The sequence below is a fragment of the Ochotona curzoniae genome, unplaced genomic scaffold, assembly GCF_017591425.1.
Source record: "Ochotona curzoniae isolate NIBS_2020 unplaced genomic scaffold, NIBS_Ocur_1.0 scaffold_1037, whole genome shotgun sequence".
Taxonomy (NCBI): Eukaryota; Metazoa; Chordata; class Mammalia; order Lagomorpha; family Ochotonidae; genus Ochotona; species Ochotona curzoniae.
The window spans coordinates 32,942,574-32,960,514 of record NW_024467083.1 but is presented as its reverse complement, the minus strand read 5'-3'; the positions used below and the strand labels follow the sequence as shown (position 1 = coordinate 32,960,514).

Below are 17,941 nucleotides of genomic sequence, written 5' to 3'. Positions count from 1 at the left end.
CGAGGCATCTGCAGTCAGCTGTGGCTCTGTGGCTCTGTGGCTTTGGGACGACTGGTGCCGCAGCTCTTTGGAGCATGGTCAGCCTGGGTGAGGTCCACCAGGTGGTTTCTGCCAGTGCTGAACTTGGCCTGGCTAAGACTCCAAGATCAACACCCTTCCCCAAACCCGCAGGTGGGCACAGACCCTCAGCACAGCCACTGTGGCACTCCCAGCTGTGTGACAGAATGACACCTGTCATCCTCAGACTGACTGGGGACAAGCCTCCTGTGTGCCTCTGGCGTTTTGAGGCTAGGGCTGCACCATCCGCTCTCCATCCCTCCCAGCTCTCTAGCCCGGGAAGATCATGAGGCAAGCGCATGCTCATTCTCCAAGAATGACAGCCACTCACACTGCCAGGCTCCAGTTCTTCCGTCTCAGATGGGTACAGGAGGTTGGTGCAGCCGCCATCATCACACCCTCTCCTGTTTGTCCTGTACCCCCCTTTCTTCTGTTGAGAACTTCTTAGCGTGAGAAGCAGAAGAATTCTGCATGTAGCTTGTCCCTTCCCTATGCTTTCATACGGCTCTGGGGCAGGAGGAGAGGAGCAAGAGAAGGGGTGGGGTTAGTATTATTTCTGGTGTTTTCCAGAACTTTCTGGTTCATCATGTCAACCAAAGTTCACATGATTTGACTGTGGGATGGATGATGGGTAGGCTTGGACCAATCCATCGTCTCCCTCTTCTCTCTCTCTCTCCCCCACTCTGCCCAGCCACTATTTTCTTCACTGGATCAGAGCCAGCTCCCAGCAGGCAGGGCAGGTGCGCCTCTCCCTGGGCCTGTGGAAAGATCTCAGGGGTGAGCGCCCACTGTGCTCCCTGTGTGTCTGCTTGTGGCGGGGAGCACCCTGTAGCCCCCAACCCCACCACTGTGACACCTGACCTGCTGTGTGTACCCCTGCATTAGGCCCTGGCACCCTTGCCCTCACATTCTTCTGCCCCAAGTACCTACTCTCTCCCTCCTTTTCTTCCCTCCCTCTCCATTCCTCCTCACCCCAACATGCTTTGCAAACTCTGCAGAGTAGCAACTGCAGCTCTCCTGTTTGAGGCCCCTCCCAGGCACCCAACCTTTTCAGTGGCATGGAGACCACATAGCTGGAGCTCCCATGTCCCGCCTGGGAAGTTTCACCACACTGGGGAATAGAAGCTCCTTCCTGCGGTGTCCCCCCACTCCACTGCCATTGTGTTCTTCCCTCCTGCGCTCACCTTGACCAAGCATGACTGTAGCTCTGTGCCCTCCACAGCTCCTGCCTCCCTAGGCGACCCCCTTCCTTTCATCCATTCTCTTTGGAAAGCCCCACACCCCATCCCCTTCTCTCCTCAGGGCCCCTGCCAGTGCCGGCATCTACACAGCATGTCCCTCCAGGAGGTGCCACTCACACTGATGACATCTTAGAGAGTGGTGTTCCCTGTAGTTGCCCAGTGTACAACCTATGCTGCTGTACAAGACAGCCCTGCCTCATGAGGCATAGCTCGATGTTACACAGATCCTGGGGCACGCACCTGGGCAGGTCTCTGGTCTCAGTCACTCTGAGCTGCCATTTCCTCGAGGGGTGTCACATGGCCAAGGAGGGACTGTGGGCTCCAGGCAGCACTAGGCTGCCCGTTCTGTGCAGCCACTCAGTGGGAGGGCTTCATTCTGCAACAGGGCCCAGCAGAGCCTGGGTTTCCAGCTCCAAAACCAGGAAAGGACGGCCCCACGCATGACACAACTGACAAATGATACTGATGCTTTTTCCTCTTTAAAAAAGGCCCACTAACTCCCTTCCCCCCATCCCCCGCCCTGTCCTATCCTGGTGCCTGACAGAGATGGACCCCAGCCTTAAAGCCAGATGAGAAATAGCTCCTGCCTCGGCTCCCCGGGGAAATACAGTGCAGGAGCTCCACCTGCCATTTTTCTTGTCTCTGTGTATGAAAGAGCAGAGAGCTGTAAGGGAGTCAGCACTCCAGTGACTGATGGTGGCTGTCGGGACAGGCTCAAGTCCAAGGTCAGGGGGCCGGGGAGCCTAGTAAAAACCATGAGAAAGAGCAGTGACCAGCGCTGGCCTCACACAGACAGCACAGGCCCTTGGTGTGCACATGATGAGGCTGGCATGTACAAGCATTACTGCCCTCGACCACAGATAGGTCTCCTGCATTTCCTCCCAGTCCTGCCAGCCAGGGCTGACATTCAGGTGCTGAAGGATGCTGCAGCCCTGGGAGCGGGGGAGGTGAGAAGTAGCAGAGAGGGCACGAGGTTAAAAGGGGGTTTGAAAACTAGGAAGGTTACTGCAGGAGGTGACTTTTGTAGCCAAGGGGGCTCCCAGCAGAGGGGCTCAGAGGTAGAGGTTGTGGGAGTGGAGGCAGAATGGGCAACTGTGTGCTAGAGGCCACAGTTGAATCACCCCCATCCCCCCTCCCTCACCCCCATGGTCCTGGAGCAAAACAGGGGCCTTTTCACAGTCTGCAGGCTCTGTGACTCCTGTCATTCCTTGGGATCCTGGGGAAACTGGTTCCAGAACATTCTACAGGCCCCCATATCCTTGCATACTCAGGAGCCTGACACAAATGGCCTGGTATGTGTATCTACCCATATCCTTTAAAAGTCATTTCTGAATAACTTACATGCCCAATGCATTGTACATGTTATGTGAGTAACTATTATGCTTGATTTTTAGGCAATAATGGCCAAAGGGGGTGGGGAGGAGAGGCCATATTCAGTATAGAGTTTCTACCTGTGTGATTGGGCACTGCAGTTGCAGACACAGAGGCCCACATGCACCAGCCGACTCCCAGCCTCCATTTGCAACTGTTTCACTGCAGCAGCGCAGGGGAGGTGCTGTTCAGGCACCTGACTTCCATGTGGGTTTGCCCCAGGTTATTAAATCATCTCGGTCAGACTAGAGGGAGCCCCAGGCTTTCCTTTCCATCCAAAAAGGCAAAGCAGAGTGCATAGGAGCTGGAGGGATGCTCTCCCGGGACAACACGGAAGGCACCGCCACGAGCAACCCGTCAGCCACACATGTCCACCCCTCAGTCACAGTCAGTCTCCTATATATGTTGGTGTGCCATGGTATGTCCACAGAGGGGGGCTGCGAGCACTACTCCTTCCACCCCGGGCCCGTGGAAGCCACTGTGGGATTTGGAGCAGGTGTGAGTCTGGTGTATTAGGCCAGAGTCACCTTGCCGGCAGGTGTGTATAGGGGAGGGGATAGACCACGTAGGGTGACTACACACAGGGAGTCCAGCCAGGCCGGGTGTCCTGGCCTGGCAGGAGAGTAGCTGCTGTAGCCCACACATAGGAAATACAGAACAAGGAAGGCTGTGTGTTGGGGAGCCCCACCTCCTGGCAAGCATGGAGGAAGCAGGTCATGGGCAGGGTTAAGGGTCAGCTGAGCTTCCCAGGCAGCTGTCTACTCAGTGAGGTGCTGCGCTGGCCTGCCACACTTACTGCTGTGTGTTGTGGAGAGCCCAGTCATGTTTTGCTAGCTGAACAAGCCCAGCATGAGGAGACTGGGATTCCACAGGCAGACCCAGGTCCCTCCATTCCCTGGAGGGTGGAGGGCCAGAAACTACTTCCCCCTGAAGGCAGGAGAAGGAATGAGAATGTGGGGAGGGGCATTTTAGAGTAGAAATTTTTGAAACCCATGCATTGGGGATTGGGGGGAGGGGGTCTTCCAAAAGTTCATGGAAAATGTATGTTGTAAGAAAAAAAAAGCTACACAGATTTGAAAATCTTTTGCACCAATATGAATATTTTCTTGTTCTTTTTTCCATTTACTTTAAGCTATTTATTTATTTGTTTATGTATTGAAAGGTAGAGTTAGAGAGGAGTAGAGAAGAAGTAGAGAGAGAGAAAAAGAGAGAGAGAGAGAGAGAGCTAGCTCTTCCATCTACTTTTCACTCCCCAAATGGCTGCAGTGAGCAGGCTGGGCCAGACTGAAGCCTCGGGTCTGGAACTCTGTCCTGTCACATGGATGACCCCAAGGACTGCGGCCATCCTCTACTGCTTTCCTAGGTGCATCAGCAGGGAGCTGGAGAGAAAGTGCAGCAGCCAGAGTTCCAACTGATGCTCATACGAGATGTTGACATTACAAGTGGAGGCTTAACTTGCTGCAGCTCCTACCCGGCCAGTGACTTCCTGAAGGATGCCTGGACATGCCAGACAGTGTGGGGTTTCTATTTGTTAGCTCAGGTACTGATCAACTCGCTTAGTGTTAGAGAGGGCAGCCTGAGGCACAGGGACGTACAGGCCCTATTGCGGCCACACAGCTAACAAGCGCAGGGCTGGCTGGGTCCCGGGCTCCAGCGGTCGGACTGTCTTCCACGCCCGCCACCTCCAGACACCGTGGAAGACACGCTTCCGTTGCAACACGCTTCCCCCAAGCATATTGTTTGTCTCCATTTTCATGCATTTTATTAAACATTTCCAAATCAGGAAACATGGAAATATTTTTTAATAAGAAGAAAGAAAACATTGCGCATTGAGAAACTGACTCCAAAGGACTTGCCAGATGAGCCATCTGGCTTTTAACTTAATAATCATTCAAAGCGGTGGACAGCCCTCCCCTGCAGGAAAACGGGCTGTGGGAAGAGGGGCAGCTGGCTTCCCTCAACCGCAGCGCTAGCGCCTGCGCCCCAGGGCAGTCGGGATTCAGGGAAAGCTGTGGCCACATGCGTGTGCACCCCTGCAGCTGGCACCCCCAGAAAGGCATTGAGGAGGCTGCCTCCAGCTGTGTGGCCCCATGCCTGCTTCCTGGGTCAGAAGTCCCCACGGAAAACTGGGAGAGGAGTTTACTAAGCCGTGAGCCCAAGCCGGCGCAGCCCCGATGCTTGTTCCCTGTGTCAGAACCCCGCAGGCCTGGTAGCCATGCTGTGAGTTGGAAATAAAAGACTGGATTTAGATTTGTCTTGCCCTGCGCCAGCGCTGTTACCTTGAATTCCCTGGTCCAGGGGAAACGTCCTTGTTTTCCTAAATTCAAGGCCAATTCTGGAAAAATAGGACAGCGTCTAGAAGAGGGGGTAACACGGAGGAAGGAGTGATAGCATGGGAACATGGGTGCCACAGGCATGGGGCCCCTAGCACCATTGATTTCACATTTTAAGGGGCTTATATGAAAAGAAGGAACTGTTTTTCTCTTTGCTTTGATGCGGATTGGCCATGGCTGGAATCAGCGGCAATAGGCCTGCAGCCACTATCAGCGGGTTATTCCTCAGCTAACTTTGAATTTCAATGATGCCTTCTCAAGTCTGGCAAGGGTATCTCAAATGCTTCTAAACTAAGGCGACTCATACCCTTAGAAAATGGTGATTTCATCCCGATTTCCTTCACAAAGCTGGCTCCAACTTATTGAGGACACTGGGTATGTTAGGAGCTGAGTGTACTGGGGACCTGGGCAAGATAGGAGTTGGTATGAGAATAAAGCCCAATACTCCGGGGCGACATCTGCCCACTCTGTGATGGGCTCCTCTTTGGGGTGGCGGCTCCTTGTGCTAAACATTGTGGCAGAGACTGCACAGGGCCTTTCCTTCATTCACCCACTTGACAAGGGTTGTATGCAGGGGCCAGGGGTTATGGAAGTGAGCAGAAGTTCTTTGCTTCACAAAGCTTCTTTGCGAATGGGGAGAAGGAGTGTTCATGGGCAAAAAAAAAAAAAAAAGAAGAAGACAACAGTAAGCCAGATATACATTATGTCAGGTAGGGAGACCTGCTGGGCCAAAGAATGGCACAGGACTGGAAGCTGGGGCCTGGTGGCGACAGGCAGGGTGGGCAGGGAGCACCTTACTGAGAAGCTGGCATCTGAGCGAAGGCCTGAAACTGTATAATGAGAATCTGCCAAACAGAAGGAATAGCAGGTGCAAGGGCTCAGAGACAGGAGTCAAGCTGGGCTGTTGGAGAGGCTGATGGGCAGACTTGGAGTAGTTGGTGAGAACATGGGATGGAAAAGACACATCTATTTCAGTATATATATATAAAAAAACATTGAAATCCATACATAATTCTAGAAAAAAAAATTATTTCTTTTCAACCCATTGGAAGAACAGAGAAATGGAGGTAGATGTACAGAGAGCTCTTTTATCCACTGGTTCACTGCCCAAATGCCCACAGCATCCAGGGTTGGATCCGGCCAAAGCCAGAAGACCAGGAACCCATCTAGATCTCCCACATGTGTGGCAGGGACCCAGGTGCTTGAGTGATCACCTACTGCCTCCCAGGGTACACAGGGGCAGGGAGCTGGGTGGGATTTGACACCAAGAACTCTGGTCTGGGACACAGGTGTGCTAAATCATGTCTTAACTGCTGTGTCTGACACCTGCCTCATGCCTAGCTTTTTCATAACATGTTTTCCTGTAACTTTTTTTTGAAGATCTGTTTAACAGATACCAGCAGGGGATGGGGTGGGCTGGAAGAAATTGGCTTAGAAAGACCCCGGGGCTTGGGATGGAATAGGGGCTTGTTCTCAAGGCTGTTAAAAGCACCATGTCTGCTTTTGTTCAGAAAGATCCCAGGGAGCTTTGAGCAGACATGGGACATGGCCTCATGTGTAATGGCTGGACTAGGGCTGGGTAGCAGGTGCGTGGACACAGAGCTTCGATGTATCCAAAGCTATGCGGGGCTAGGTGGGAGGATGAGGGTTGCAGCACCAGTGGGGTGAGAAGTGGTCAGATTCTAGATGATTCTGAAAGTACAGCCAATAAGGTCTGATGGAAATAAAGGATTTAGAGTATAGATCGTCGTGCCAAGGGGTGGAGGCTGGAGCCCACGCAGACCTCAGGACAAAGAAGATTCAAAGGAAAAGTACAGCGCTCTCTCTTGTGCCAGGATGGGGGCCCAGGACAAGGGGATTCCTTGGGAAGTGTCACACGAATCCATTGGGAAGCTGCCAAAGTCCATACACATTGCTCCTCACCGCGGCCTGGGGAGCCAGGCAGGCTGACTGTTGTTAGCTGCTGCTTCCCTAAAGAGTCAGTAGACTGAATGGCTCAAGGTCACAGAGATGGGAGGACATGAAAGTCATGGAGCTGGGCTGCAGATCCCGTGTGCCTTCTGTTCTGCTAAGGCTAAGGTTAAGCATGCACTCACACACACACAAACACACACACAAACACACACACGCACATACACACATACATACACACGGGTACAGTAACAGCACCATAGCCAGCACCTGGGTAACAGCCAGCATTTCTTTAGTTGAGTGTTCTAGGTGCCAGGCATTTTGTTTTAATTGTCTTAGGCTATCTTTAACCCTCATAGTGACCCTGCATGACACGGCACAAGTATTCCTCCCACTAAAGGTGTAGGACTAAAAACAAGTTCATACAGACACCAAAGACATCCATTTGAGGCACAGTCTGTCCCTAGGGCCTGTGTGTTGGGAGATACCCAACAGCCTGGGGGTGTTCTGGCAAGACAATGTAGATGCTGGAAGGTGGTGTGGGGTTGCATGCAAAAGCCTCAGTTGGGCTGGGCAGGTTGTGGTAGGATTTGTGTGGGGTCTTGAAGGGTCTGTCACAGGGGTTAGGCATGACAATGCCAGGCATGATGTGAGCACAGAAATGTGTGTGGAAGGCAACGGTAGAGAGGAGGCCAGAGGAAGAGGTCCATGGGCAAGGTGATAAGAAGAAAGCAGGCTAACAAGAGACAGTGGATGCCCCAGGAGGGTGGGGAAGGCGCCAGCAAGGTCCAAGGGCACTCGAGAGTGAAGTCAGCTTCCCAGGGTTGGGATCTTCAGTGGAGAACTCTGCCAACTCAGGGTATGGAGCTCTGGTTGTATACTTGAGAAGTGGCTGGAATTCTCTACAGGCCAGACTCTGCCTCTCACGGGGCCAACAAAGCAGACCGTCATTCCACTTAGAGCTGTATGAAAAGAGTGAAAAAGGAAATCTAGTTTGAAACAAAAACAGTATTCAGAGGCCTCTTGAAAAGAAGATGGAGAAGGCAGCCGTTTCACTCTGGCTCTTTTCCGTCACCCTGGAGCGGTAATGGGTCATAGCTCGTGTCAGGAAGCCGAGTTCTTATTAATGATGAGGGCTGACTCCAAGCCCAAGGAATTTGGCGGCTACTCTGACAGAAGTTTATCTGCCTGGGAGAACAGCTGAAGTCATTTGAACATGCTCTGCTCAATGACGGAGCACAGGGGCTCGGAGTGGGGAGGGGAACAAGAGCAGAAAGCCAGCTACACGCGCTCTGCGGTCATCTACTGACCACCTCTTGTGTGTTAGACCCTGGGATGTCACCGAGCCAAGGCCATGAGACAGACCATAACCATGACCTGAGGGCAAGACAGAGGGGCTGGTGGAACACAATGAGGAACCTTTTTGCAGTGCAGAAGATCCATATTGCACAGGCAGCAGTGAAAGCCCATGGGGAGAAGGGTTGAGCAGGGACAATTGGTCATCCATAGGAAAAACAATGGGGCTAATGGGGTAATTTTTTTTTAAGATTTATTTTATTTTTATTGGAAAGGTGAATATACAGAGAGGAGAGACAGAGAGGAAGATCTTCCGGCCGCAACGGCTGGAGCTGAGCCAATCCGAAACCAGGAGCTCTTCCAGGTCTCCCACATGGGTGCAGGGTCCCAAAGCTTTGGGCCGTCCTCGACTGCTTTCCCAGGCCACAAGCAGGGAGCAGGATAGGAAGTGGAGCTGCCGGGATTAGAACCGGCGCCCATATGGGATCCCAGGTGTGCAAGGCGAGGACCTTAACCACTACGCCATTGCGCCAGGCCCGAAAGGTAGTATTTTTAAACACTCAAAAGAGTCTTATAGTCTCAGGTATGGAAGAATTTCTTTTAAAATAATATTAATCACTACTTTTAAATGAAGAGTGCTAAACTCAATAACAATAAATTTTCTATTCATTAGATGTACTGTTTTAAAAATAGGAAGGCAGGGCATGAGCTGAAAGAAGGTACTTGCGAAACACAACCTAGCCAAGTTCTCGTTATCTATAATGTATAAACAACCCTGAGAATCCATCGGAGAACGATTAAAATAAGGCTGTAGGGAAATGCACAAAGTCATGATCAGCATTCCACAGAAGACATGAATGGCAAAGAAGCAAAGGACATATTAGCTTATTCACTGGTGTGCTGAGTTAAAGTCAGGTGGTGAAACCAGACACCCTTTCACTGCTGGAAAAAGTTTGATAAGTACTTCCATCTTGGAAAACAAACAAGCTGGCATTTTCTTTTCTTTTAAGAGTTATTTATTTTTACTGGAAAGGCAGATCAGATTTATGAAGAGAGGGGGAGACAGAGAAAGAGATCTTTCATCTGTTGGTTCACCCCTCAGATTACCCCAATAGCCAGAGCTGAGCTGATCCCCAGCCAAGAGCCAGGAGCCAGCAGCTTCTGCATCTCCCATGCAAGTACAGTGTCCCAAGGCTATGGGCCATCCTCTGTTGCTTTCTCAGGACATAAGCAGGGAGTTGGATGGGAAGTGGAGAAGCCAGGACACAAACTGGCACCCATGTGGGATCCTGGCATTTGCAAGGTAAGGATTTAGCCAATTGAGTTGTTGGGCTAGGCCCAAGCTGGCATTTTCTAGCAAAGCCAAATATGCATATCTATTAGAAACAAGCAAATATACCCTTAGGTACATCCCGTAGAAACCATTGCACAGTGCACTGGGAGCCATGATCAAAAGTGTTTGTGGCAGTATTGCTCATAAGAGGAAAAACTTGAAAATCATCCAAATGCCTATCAATAGAAAATTATTTTAAAATAAAGATTTATTTTATTTGTTGAAAAACAGAATTGGGGAGCAGATGGTGGGGAAATAAAACAAGAGAAAGCTTCCATCTGTTGGTTCACTCACCAAATGGCCACAGCTGCCAGGACTGGGCCAGACCCAAGCCAGGAGTTTCTTCTGGGTCTCCCATGTGGATTTCAGGGACCCAAGCATGCGAGCTATCCTCCATTGCTTTGCCAGGCACATTGCCAAGGAAGTGGATCAGAAGTGGAACTGGTGTGTGTAGGAGATGCCGGCAGCCTCGCAGGCAGGGGCTTTTACTTGCTATGCCACAATATTACAACATAGTCATATGTTGAAATATAGGGAATGAGAAGACACTATAGCCAATGTGTCAACATGTATGTGACTCATAAGAGTTCATCACACTAGGTATTGCCTCATAACAAATTGGCCTGATCCTACCAGCTTAAAATAAAAAAATATTTACTATCTCATGGTTATTAGGGGTCAGAGACCCAAGCATCAGGTAAAAACAGCATCTCCAGCTGGAGGTCTCACATGGGGTTGTAGTCGTACTGTTGGCCAGGCTTGTGGTTGCATCTCGCGACTTGCCCTATCTGCCTGCCAGCTCACTCGAGAGGTTAACGGTGCTCCCTTTCCCTGTGGGCGTCTCCGTGGGCTGGCCTTGGACACAACACCAGGGTGGCTCCTCCCAGGGAGGAAACTGAACAGTCGAAGTCCATCGCCCATGTTCTGTGTGTTAGATACAAGCTGCTAAGTCCAGCCCACACGGAGAGGAAAGACTTCCGGAAGTATGATTCTATCAGGTGGGGGAGCACTGGGGCCTTGGAGAAGCCACCCACCACACCCCTGTAGTTTCATCCTGGTTCAGCGACATTCAGAATCACGCTAAAACCAAATTATGTATTATTTAGAGACTTGTAGCTATGTGGCAGCACAGCAAGGAAAAACAAGGATGTGACAAACACGAAATGCAAGATCATGACTACCTCAGGATGGGGTGGAGGCTGAGATGGGGGAGAATGCACAGATGGATGCGACAGGTGGGGGTTAGATGGAAGTTTCTGGATGCTTAATTTCTTCTTTTGCTCTGCTACTTAATTCTACATGTGCTTTGTTTCCTCTTTGGCTTGCTTCTTTTTGTTTTTAAGATTTGTTTGTGTGAATGGCAAGGCATTAAAGAGCTAGAGAGAGAGAGAAAGAGAGATATCTTCCATTCACTGGTTCACTTCCCAAATGGCCTCAGCAGCCATAGGCAGAGACAAAGCAGGAACCTGGAACTCCATCCTCACCTCCCTCGTTAGAGGCAGGGGCTTAAGCACATGGGCCATCTTTTACTACTTTTCCAAGCACCTTCTCAAAGAGCTGGTTCAGAAGCTGCCAGCCAGAATCAGAATCAGTGCTCAGTACAGGATATAGGCTTTGCATATGGTGGTTTAACGTGATGTACCATACAACACACACCCCTTTGGTTCTCTGCCACATGCTTGGGGTCGAGCCTTCTGTTGTGTTGGCTGTCCCCACTAACTCCCACTTACCCTGCTCCAGAGGCAGCTTCGTGCTCACTGACTGTAGTGTCGACCTCCAAGTCAATGTGTAACCTGCTCGTGTGAGTGTCCCTGCCTCTTAGGTTCTAGGCATTCTCTGTACACTTCTCAGGATGGAAGCAGGAGATTCCCCCTCCCCTCCTCCTCCCCTCCTCTTTTCCTTTCCTCCCATTGTCCTTTGATGAGTCCATCATCATTCTTGTTAAATCAGTAGTCACCATTTCCATTACTCAGTCAACACTAATTAACTCTCTTCCTAGGAAAACCTTGTAGTAAACCAAGATCAGTTTTCTTTTGCCATGGAACTTTTTCTCCTGGAGTTATTCATGACAGCATGTGTTCCTTTGCTTCAGTGTCTGTGTGCTGTGTGTGTTTATCACTCTATTCAACCCCCAGACTCTGGCTGTGGTCTGTCTACATCTCTTCTCACGGAGTTGAGGCACAGCAGGTGTTGTATCCATGTCATCTTCTTGGAAACGTCTCCCAGAGCCTTTTCATCTGCTCGGATCTGGGCTGGCTTCCTGCACGCTGAGGCATGCTGTTTTCTGGGTGATCTCCTGGCCTCCGGCCGGCATCTCCTCCTGCCTTTGTCCTGGAGACCCTCCCTCTCCTGGGAGCTTCTGGGGAAGGGTCCACGGGAGGTGAAGCTTTTGAGAACCTTCCTTGCTTGTCTGAAATTGTCTTAGCTCTGCGTTCAGGCTTTCCAGGCTGTGCTGTCCCTGGTATGGAAACTGTCTTCCTTCATGATCTGGAAGGCTTTGTTCCATGGCCTTCGAGCTTCCAGCATTGCTGCGAAGAAGCCCAGTCACTTCCAGTTCTGTTTCTCCCAGCTTGACCTCTGTTCTCCCTGCTCCCTTGCGCTCTCTGGAAGCTTCCTGTTAGGTCTTCCTTCCTCTGGTGCTGGAACATGGTGCAGTGACCAGGCCAAGATAGGAGCCTGTGCCTGCTGTCCACAATGGTTCTTTGATATAGAGACTCAATTTTGGGGCCTGGTGCGATGGCTCAATTGGCTAAATCCTCACCTTGCAAGCACCAGTTCATGTCCCAGTTGCTCCACTTCCCATCTAACTCCTTGTCTGTGGCCTGGGAAAGCAGTCAAGGATAGTCCAAAGCCTTGGGACCCTGCACTCACATGGGAGATCCAGAAGAAGCTCCTGGCTCCTGGCTTTGGATCGGCTCAGCTCTAGCTATTGTGACTGGGGAGTGAACCAGCCAATGGAAGATCTTTGTCTCTCCTTCTCTCCATAAATCTGATCTTCCTTTCCAATAAGAATAAAAAACCTTAAAAGAAAAAAAGGTCTCATTCTCTTCAGGCCTGGAGGGTTTGTTTGTTTTGTAAGATTTGCTTATTGGAAAAATTTTTACAGAGAGAGAAGGTAAGAGAGAGAGATCTTCTCTGTACTGATTTACTTCCCAAATGGCCACAACAGCAGGAAGCTGAGCTGATCTGAAGCCAGGAGCAAGGAGCTTCTTCAGGGTCTCCCACAAGGATGCAGGACCCCAAGGCTTTGGACTATCCTCTGCTGCTTTCCTAGGCCACAAGTAGGGAACCAGATCAGAAGAGGAGCAGCTGAGACACAGGAAACTGGCTCTTGCAGGTAGAGGTTTAGCCTGTTGGGCCACCATGTTAGCCTCAAGAAGAAATTGTTTCTTTTCTTTTTTTTTTTTTTTTTTAAGTTTTACTTATTTTTATTGGAAAGGTTGAGCTACAGAGAGAAGGAGATACAGAGAAATCTCCCCAAGTGACTGCAACAACTGGAGTTGAGCCGATCCAAAGTCAGGAGTCCTGAGCCTCTTCCAGGTCTCCCACACAGGCGCAGGGTCCCAAGGCTTTGGGCCATCCTCTACTGCTTTCCCAGGCCACAAGCAGATTTCTGGATGGGAAGCAGAGTAGCCAAGACATAAATTGGCTCCCCCATGGGATCTTAGTGTGTGCAAGGTGAGGATTTAGCCACTGAGCCGATGATACGTCAGGCCTGAAATTGTTTCTTTAATAGTTACTTTCCTCCTTCCTCTGCCTCTCCTTCCTTCTTCTTTCTGTTCCCAATTTGTTCTTTCAAACCTTCTATTATCCACACTGATAACCGGAGGCACTCATCTCCTCTATTTTATGTTTCACTTTCTATTCTTCTGTCTTTGGGAGACCTCGATCACCTCCACCCCTCCAGGTAGACTTTTTGTGGTGCTCCCCGCCCATCCTGTAGGACCCATGTCTGATTTTACATCTCCTGTGACATTCATTAGGGGGTTGTTTTCCAAAGTCCCATGTAAAATGGCCTGCAAGCAATCTGGGGTCTTTTTGCCCCTGGCTGGGCTAATTGATTGAATCAGGATGAGTCTTTCAGGGGAAAGAATCCCTCAAATGTTTGAAGATTCCCAGTCAGTTGCTTATTTCTAAAAGCCAGAGACGATGAACTGTAGTTGTCAGAGTTTCAAAGGAGCAAAAGTAGACGTGCATGGTGAGTCCACCATCTTTAGCGCTCGTTTGTTTGAAAATAGTGAAAAGTGCTTGCTTCAGCAGCACATACACTAAAATTGAAAATAGTGAAAAGTGGTGGAAACCCCATAGTTCCCACCCTGAAGATATGTTAATGCTACTGAGTGCCCTGCAGCTCCCAGAAAAGCCACATCTTTTTCTCCTAGGCCTTTAAGGAAAACATGCAACCTGCCCGCTCCCCTCCCCCTTACCAAATTCTCTGTTGCAAAAATAGCATGAGATTAGTACGTGCGTTTGTGACATGTGTAAACCACTCTAAAATTGTGACTAGGTTAGCAACGTTTTCCCTCCTCTCTACTCCCACAGTCCTGAATCACCAGGCCGGCTCTCTCGCTCATCACTTCCTGCTTGGTGAGTTGCTTGCATGTCTTGTCTCCATGACGATGCTCCACGCCACAGCAGAGCAGGGGTGTGTCCCATGCGTCTCAGCATCTTTTCTCACCCGCCTCATGGGAGGAGCAATGGTGGAGATTTAGCAGAGTGGCCTTCTGAAGAGCCATGTCTCCCTCTGCTCAGCACAGAGTTAGTTCCTGGGGCATCTGACATGGTGAATGAAAAAGGAACCCTCCAACCTATAAATGGACTTTTTTTGGAAACTTGAGAGGGGACAGTCATTGGAAATACATTTTAAAAAGAAACATTGTCTGTTGCTTTGGACTTAATGACATTTGCCTCTCTGGTGTCTGCCTCAGAGTGCCCCCATAGGAGCCAGGCAGGCTGTGAACCTGAAGTGTAGGAGGGGTGCTGCTGTACAGGCCAGGCCCACTGATTTAAGCCTCAGAGTTTGCAAGGAAATGAGTGAGGGGGTGTGGATGCTTTGGTGAGCCGCATGCACAGCAAAACCAGGAAGGTGCACAGAGGTGAGCTGCAAATCAGATCCCTGTCTTGTGGTCAACCACTTGGGGCTCTCCGTTGCTTCTCGCTGGGCACTTGTAATCCTTCTGGAAGTTCTCACCATCTAGAGCCCTGATTTACTTCATTGCCATTATAGGAGGTTGCTAGCACAACCATTCTCAGAGAGCAGGTGTCTCACGTCCCTTCTCTGTGCAAGAACTTAGATTTTGTGCATCAGATAGTTCTATGACAACCTAAACATCAACACATCCTCCTGACTGCCTCATCATGGCTCTGTTGGTACCTGCTCCCCATGGCACTTGGAAACCCCAGCAATGGCACCTGTCCCCACCCCAGCCCCACAACGATCACTGATATGCAGTGGGTACAGGCTTGTGGATGGGCACTGTGCTTGTTTATGGCCTGCTTCAGTGTAGTCCTTGGCAGTGAGGGAAACTGAGTCATAAAGAGGTTAAGTCACTTGCCTGCAGCCCAGCAAGCCCAAAACCCCCTTCTCATGACTTGCCCTTCCTCCAAGTTCATTGTCCTTAGAGCTTTCCCCAAGACCTCTTCTTCCAGCAGATCTTTCTGTTTAAGATTTATTTATTTACATGAAAGCCAGAATTGCCAAGAAAGGGAGGGAAGGAGAGAGAGAGAGACAAGAGAAATATTGTCCATCCACTGGTTCACTCCCCACATGGCCACAACAGATGGGGCTGGGACAGGGCCAGGCTAAAGCCAGGAGCCAGGAGCTTCTTTCTGGTCCCTCACATGGGTGCAAGGTCCCAAGGCCTTGGGCCATCCTCCATTGCTTTTTCCAGGCCATTAGCAGGGAATTGAGCAACTGGGCCACAGCACTGGCCCTGGGAACATCCTTTTGATGAACCAACAATTTTGTCTTTGACTCTGCCATAGCTGTTTATGTGCCACTGCTTGTGGTGTGGAGCTGCCATAAGGCTTCATGCTTCTCTGTCTCCCCTGGCCACTGGGTCTTGCTGCTTCATAGTATTGGTTTTCCAGCACCGCCTCAGCCCAGGGCCTGCTACTGTTCCTCCCAACCAGAAGGCCCAAGACAGGAGTAAAGAGACTTACACAGACTAAGGGCAGGGCAGGAGAGCATGTAGGGGCAGGTAGCTGCCCCTTCAAGGCCACAGCAGAACTGGGGCGTGGTGTTAACAAACAGGGTCAGTCCCAGTTCTTGGGTTGGGGGGTGGGGGTAGAGTTGAACACTACCAGCCCATATGACTCAGATAGGGACAGAGTAGGGATCATGGGCCAGTGAAAAAAAGCAGCTCTGGAGCATCCCCGGGGAGCTAGGGACATGGAGGAGAGGGCAGGGAAGGTCATTATCAGCCAGGTTTTGGGGAGGAACTATCTGTGCTTCAGATGTCCCCAGAAGCCCCAGGCCTCTGCCCTTGTACATAAGGCCGCAGAGAAGCCTTGCTGCTCCCACTCACGGTGGGTGGGCAGATGGCTCAAATGGGAGCTGGGCAGGAGCTGCTGCGATCATCTGGGGCTGGGCTCAGTTGGGTGATAAAGGCTGCACCTGCTTCTTACCTGGCTACCCCCGCCTCCCGTTTTACATCTTCACAAGCATCCTGTTTGCCATCTACAGAGCACCCTTCCCTGCAAGCCCCGTCACCTTGTCATTTCTTTTTTCAGCGACCTAGAATCAGTCACTTCCAAGGCTCTGAACTCGAAATCCAAAATTCTCTTCCCAGGCCCTCTGAAAATGGGACCCCCAGCTCTCCAAAGCAACCTTGGGGACTGATACTTGAAGCCCAGGTTGGCCTCGCTAGAACTGGCTCAGCACCCCTCCAGGCATGCACCTGTCACATCCCGCCTCCTTCTCAGTAGGCAGCGATAGAGCCTGGACTTGACTTCAGTTACCTCCTGTGTCCTCTTGGGCAATTGGCCAACCTCTGTGTGTCCAATCGCTGACCTGGAATATACCTTTAGGGGTGTTGTGAGCCTCAGAGTGCTGCATGCCAGGTGCACATTGAAAAGCGGTCCTCAGTTGGCACTCTGGGGTCCCCTGTCCCCCTTCTGCCTAGCAGTGCATCTGCCTCCTGGGTTGTCTGTCGCTACAGCCCTCACCTCGGAGAGAGGAGGAACAGCCACATTTGCTGATGGCTCCCTGGGCAGTGGGTGGACCCTGCCTGGTGGACTTTAAAGACAGCGGCTGCCTTGCGTGTGGGCCTCCTTGTTCCAGGCCTACCCTAAGCAGTACACATGTATTAACTCATCCAAGTTTCATGTAGAGCCAAATGCTGTGCATTGAATTTTTGAAGCAGCTTTCTGCTGCAACTAGCCAGGGTGGCTTGGTGTCCCAGGCTTTTAGTTTTCCTATGCAGATGCCTCCAAGGGGTTGGCTGGGAGACTGGGCCACTTGGTATTCCAGGCTGGTCACTCCTTGTTCCTCCATGGTATTGTCTTAGTCGGCTTGTGGTGCCCTAACAGAATCACACAGAGTAGATAGTCTGTAGAAAACATTAATCTATGTTTCATAGTCCTGGAGCCTGTGAAGTCCCAAGGCCCAGGCAGGCAACAGCAGGCATGGTTGCCAAGTAAGGGCACAAGCTGGTGAGGGCCACTGCCCATTTCCAAGATGGTGCCTGTCACACCGTCCAATGGAAGGGGTGAGCACTGCATCCTCATGTGGCAGAAAGCGGAGCTGGCAGCCAGTAGCTGGAAGGCACAAGGGTGGGTGAAGGCGCTGGCAGCATGGAAGCCTCTCTTTATAAGGGCTGTAACAGCTCCTTGCATGAGTGGAGGAATCCTCCTGACCCAACTTTCACTTAAAGGCCCTATGTCCTAATAAAGTCATTTTGGCAACACCTGGAGTTTTGGAAAGGATGCCTAAAGGCATTGAACCCTAGAAAGCACCTTCTCTGAGTAGCCCTTGGGTTGAGACCATTACTGACTCCCTTCTGGCCTTCTGCTGATGCCTGACTCCTAGGCTGAGAGCCCTGGGTGAGGGGAGGAGGTTTGGTGGCATGGGTATGCATGGGAAGAGGAGATTGTGGTGAGATGCCCCCGGCTGGTCCCTCCCGGGGCAGGGCAGCACAGATGAGGAGGCCATGCCCTCGTGGAGCCAGCTTCCACCAGACCCTGGGGCTTTGGGAGCCTTCTGCTTCCTTCGAGATCTTGAAATGTCTTTAATGATGTTTTTTTCCTGACATTTTCCCTGTCCAGGCGTGTGTGTGACTTTAGATTAATGACCTCCACATACATTTAATCTGTCGGCTTTAAGGGGGAGATTTACATCTTGTTGCTGCTTGAGTCCACTCAAAGCTCTCTCCCCTACATTTGGAGGCTGTCTACAGAAT

At 50.8% G+C, this 17,941-nt stretch overlaps 1 protein-coding gene across 2 annotated transcripts in view; it reads left to right on the top strand.

Annotated features, from left to right (window-relative positions):
• The window catches only part of KCNN3 (potassium calcium-activated channel subfamily N member 3), a 149,366-nt gene that overhangs the window by 107,269 nt on the left and 24,156 nt on the right, over positions 1–17,941 (top strand). The window contains exon 4 of one of the 2 annotated variants that reach the window (XM_040998554.1): positions 14,085–14,129. The exons of the other annotated variant lie outside the window; for it this stretch is intronic. Within the exon in view, the coding sequence (XP_040854488.1) occupies positions 14,085–14,129 (45 nt within the window). The remainder of the gene's footprint in view (positions 1–14,084; positions 14,130–17,941) is intronic. 2 annotated transcript variants of the gene reach the window in all.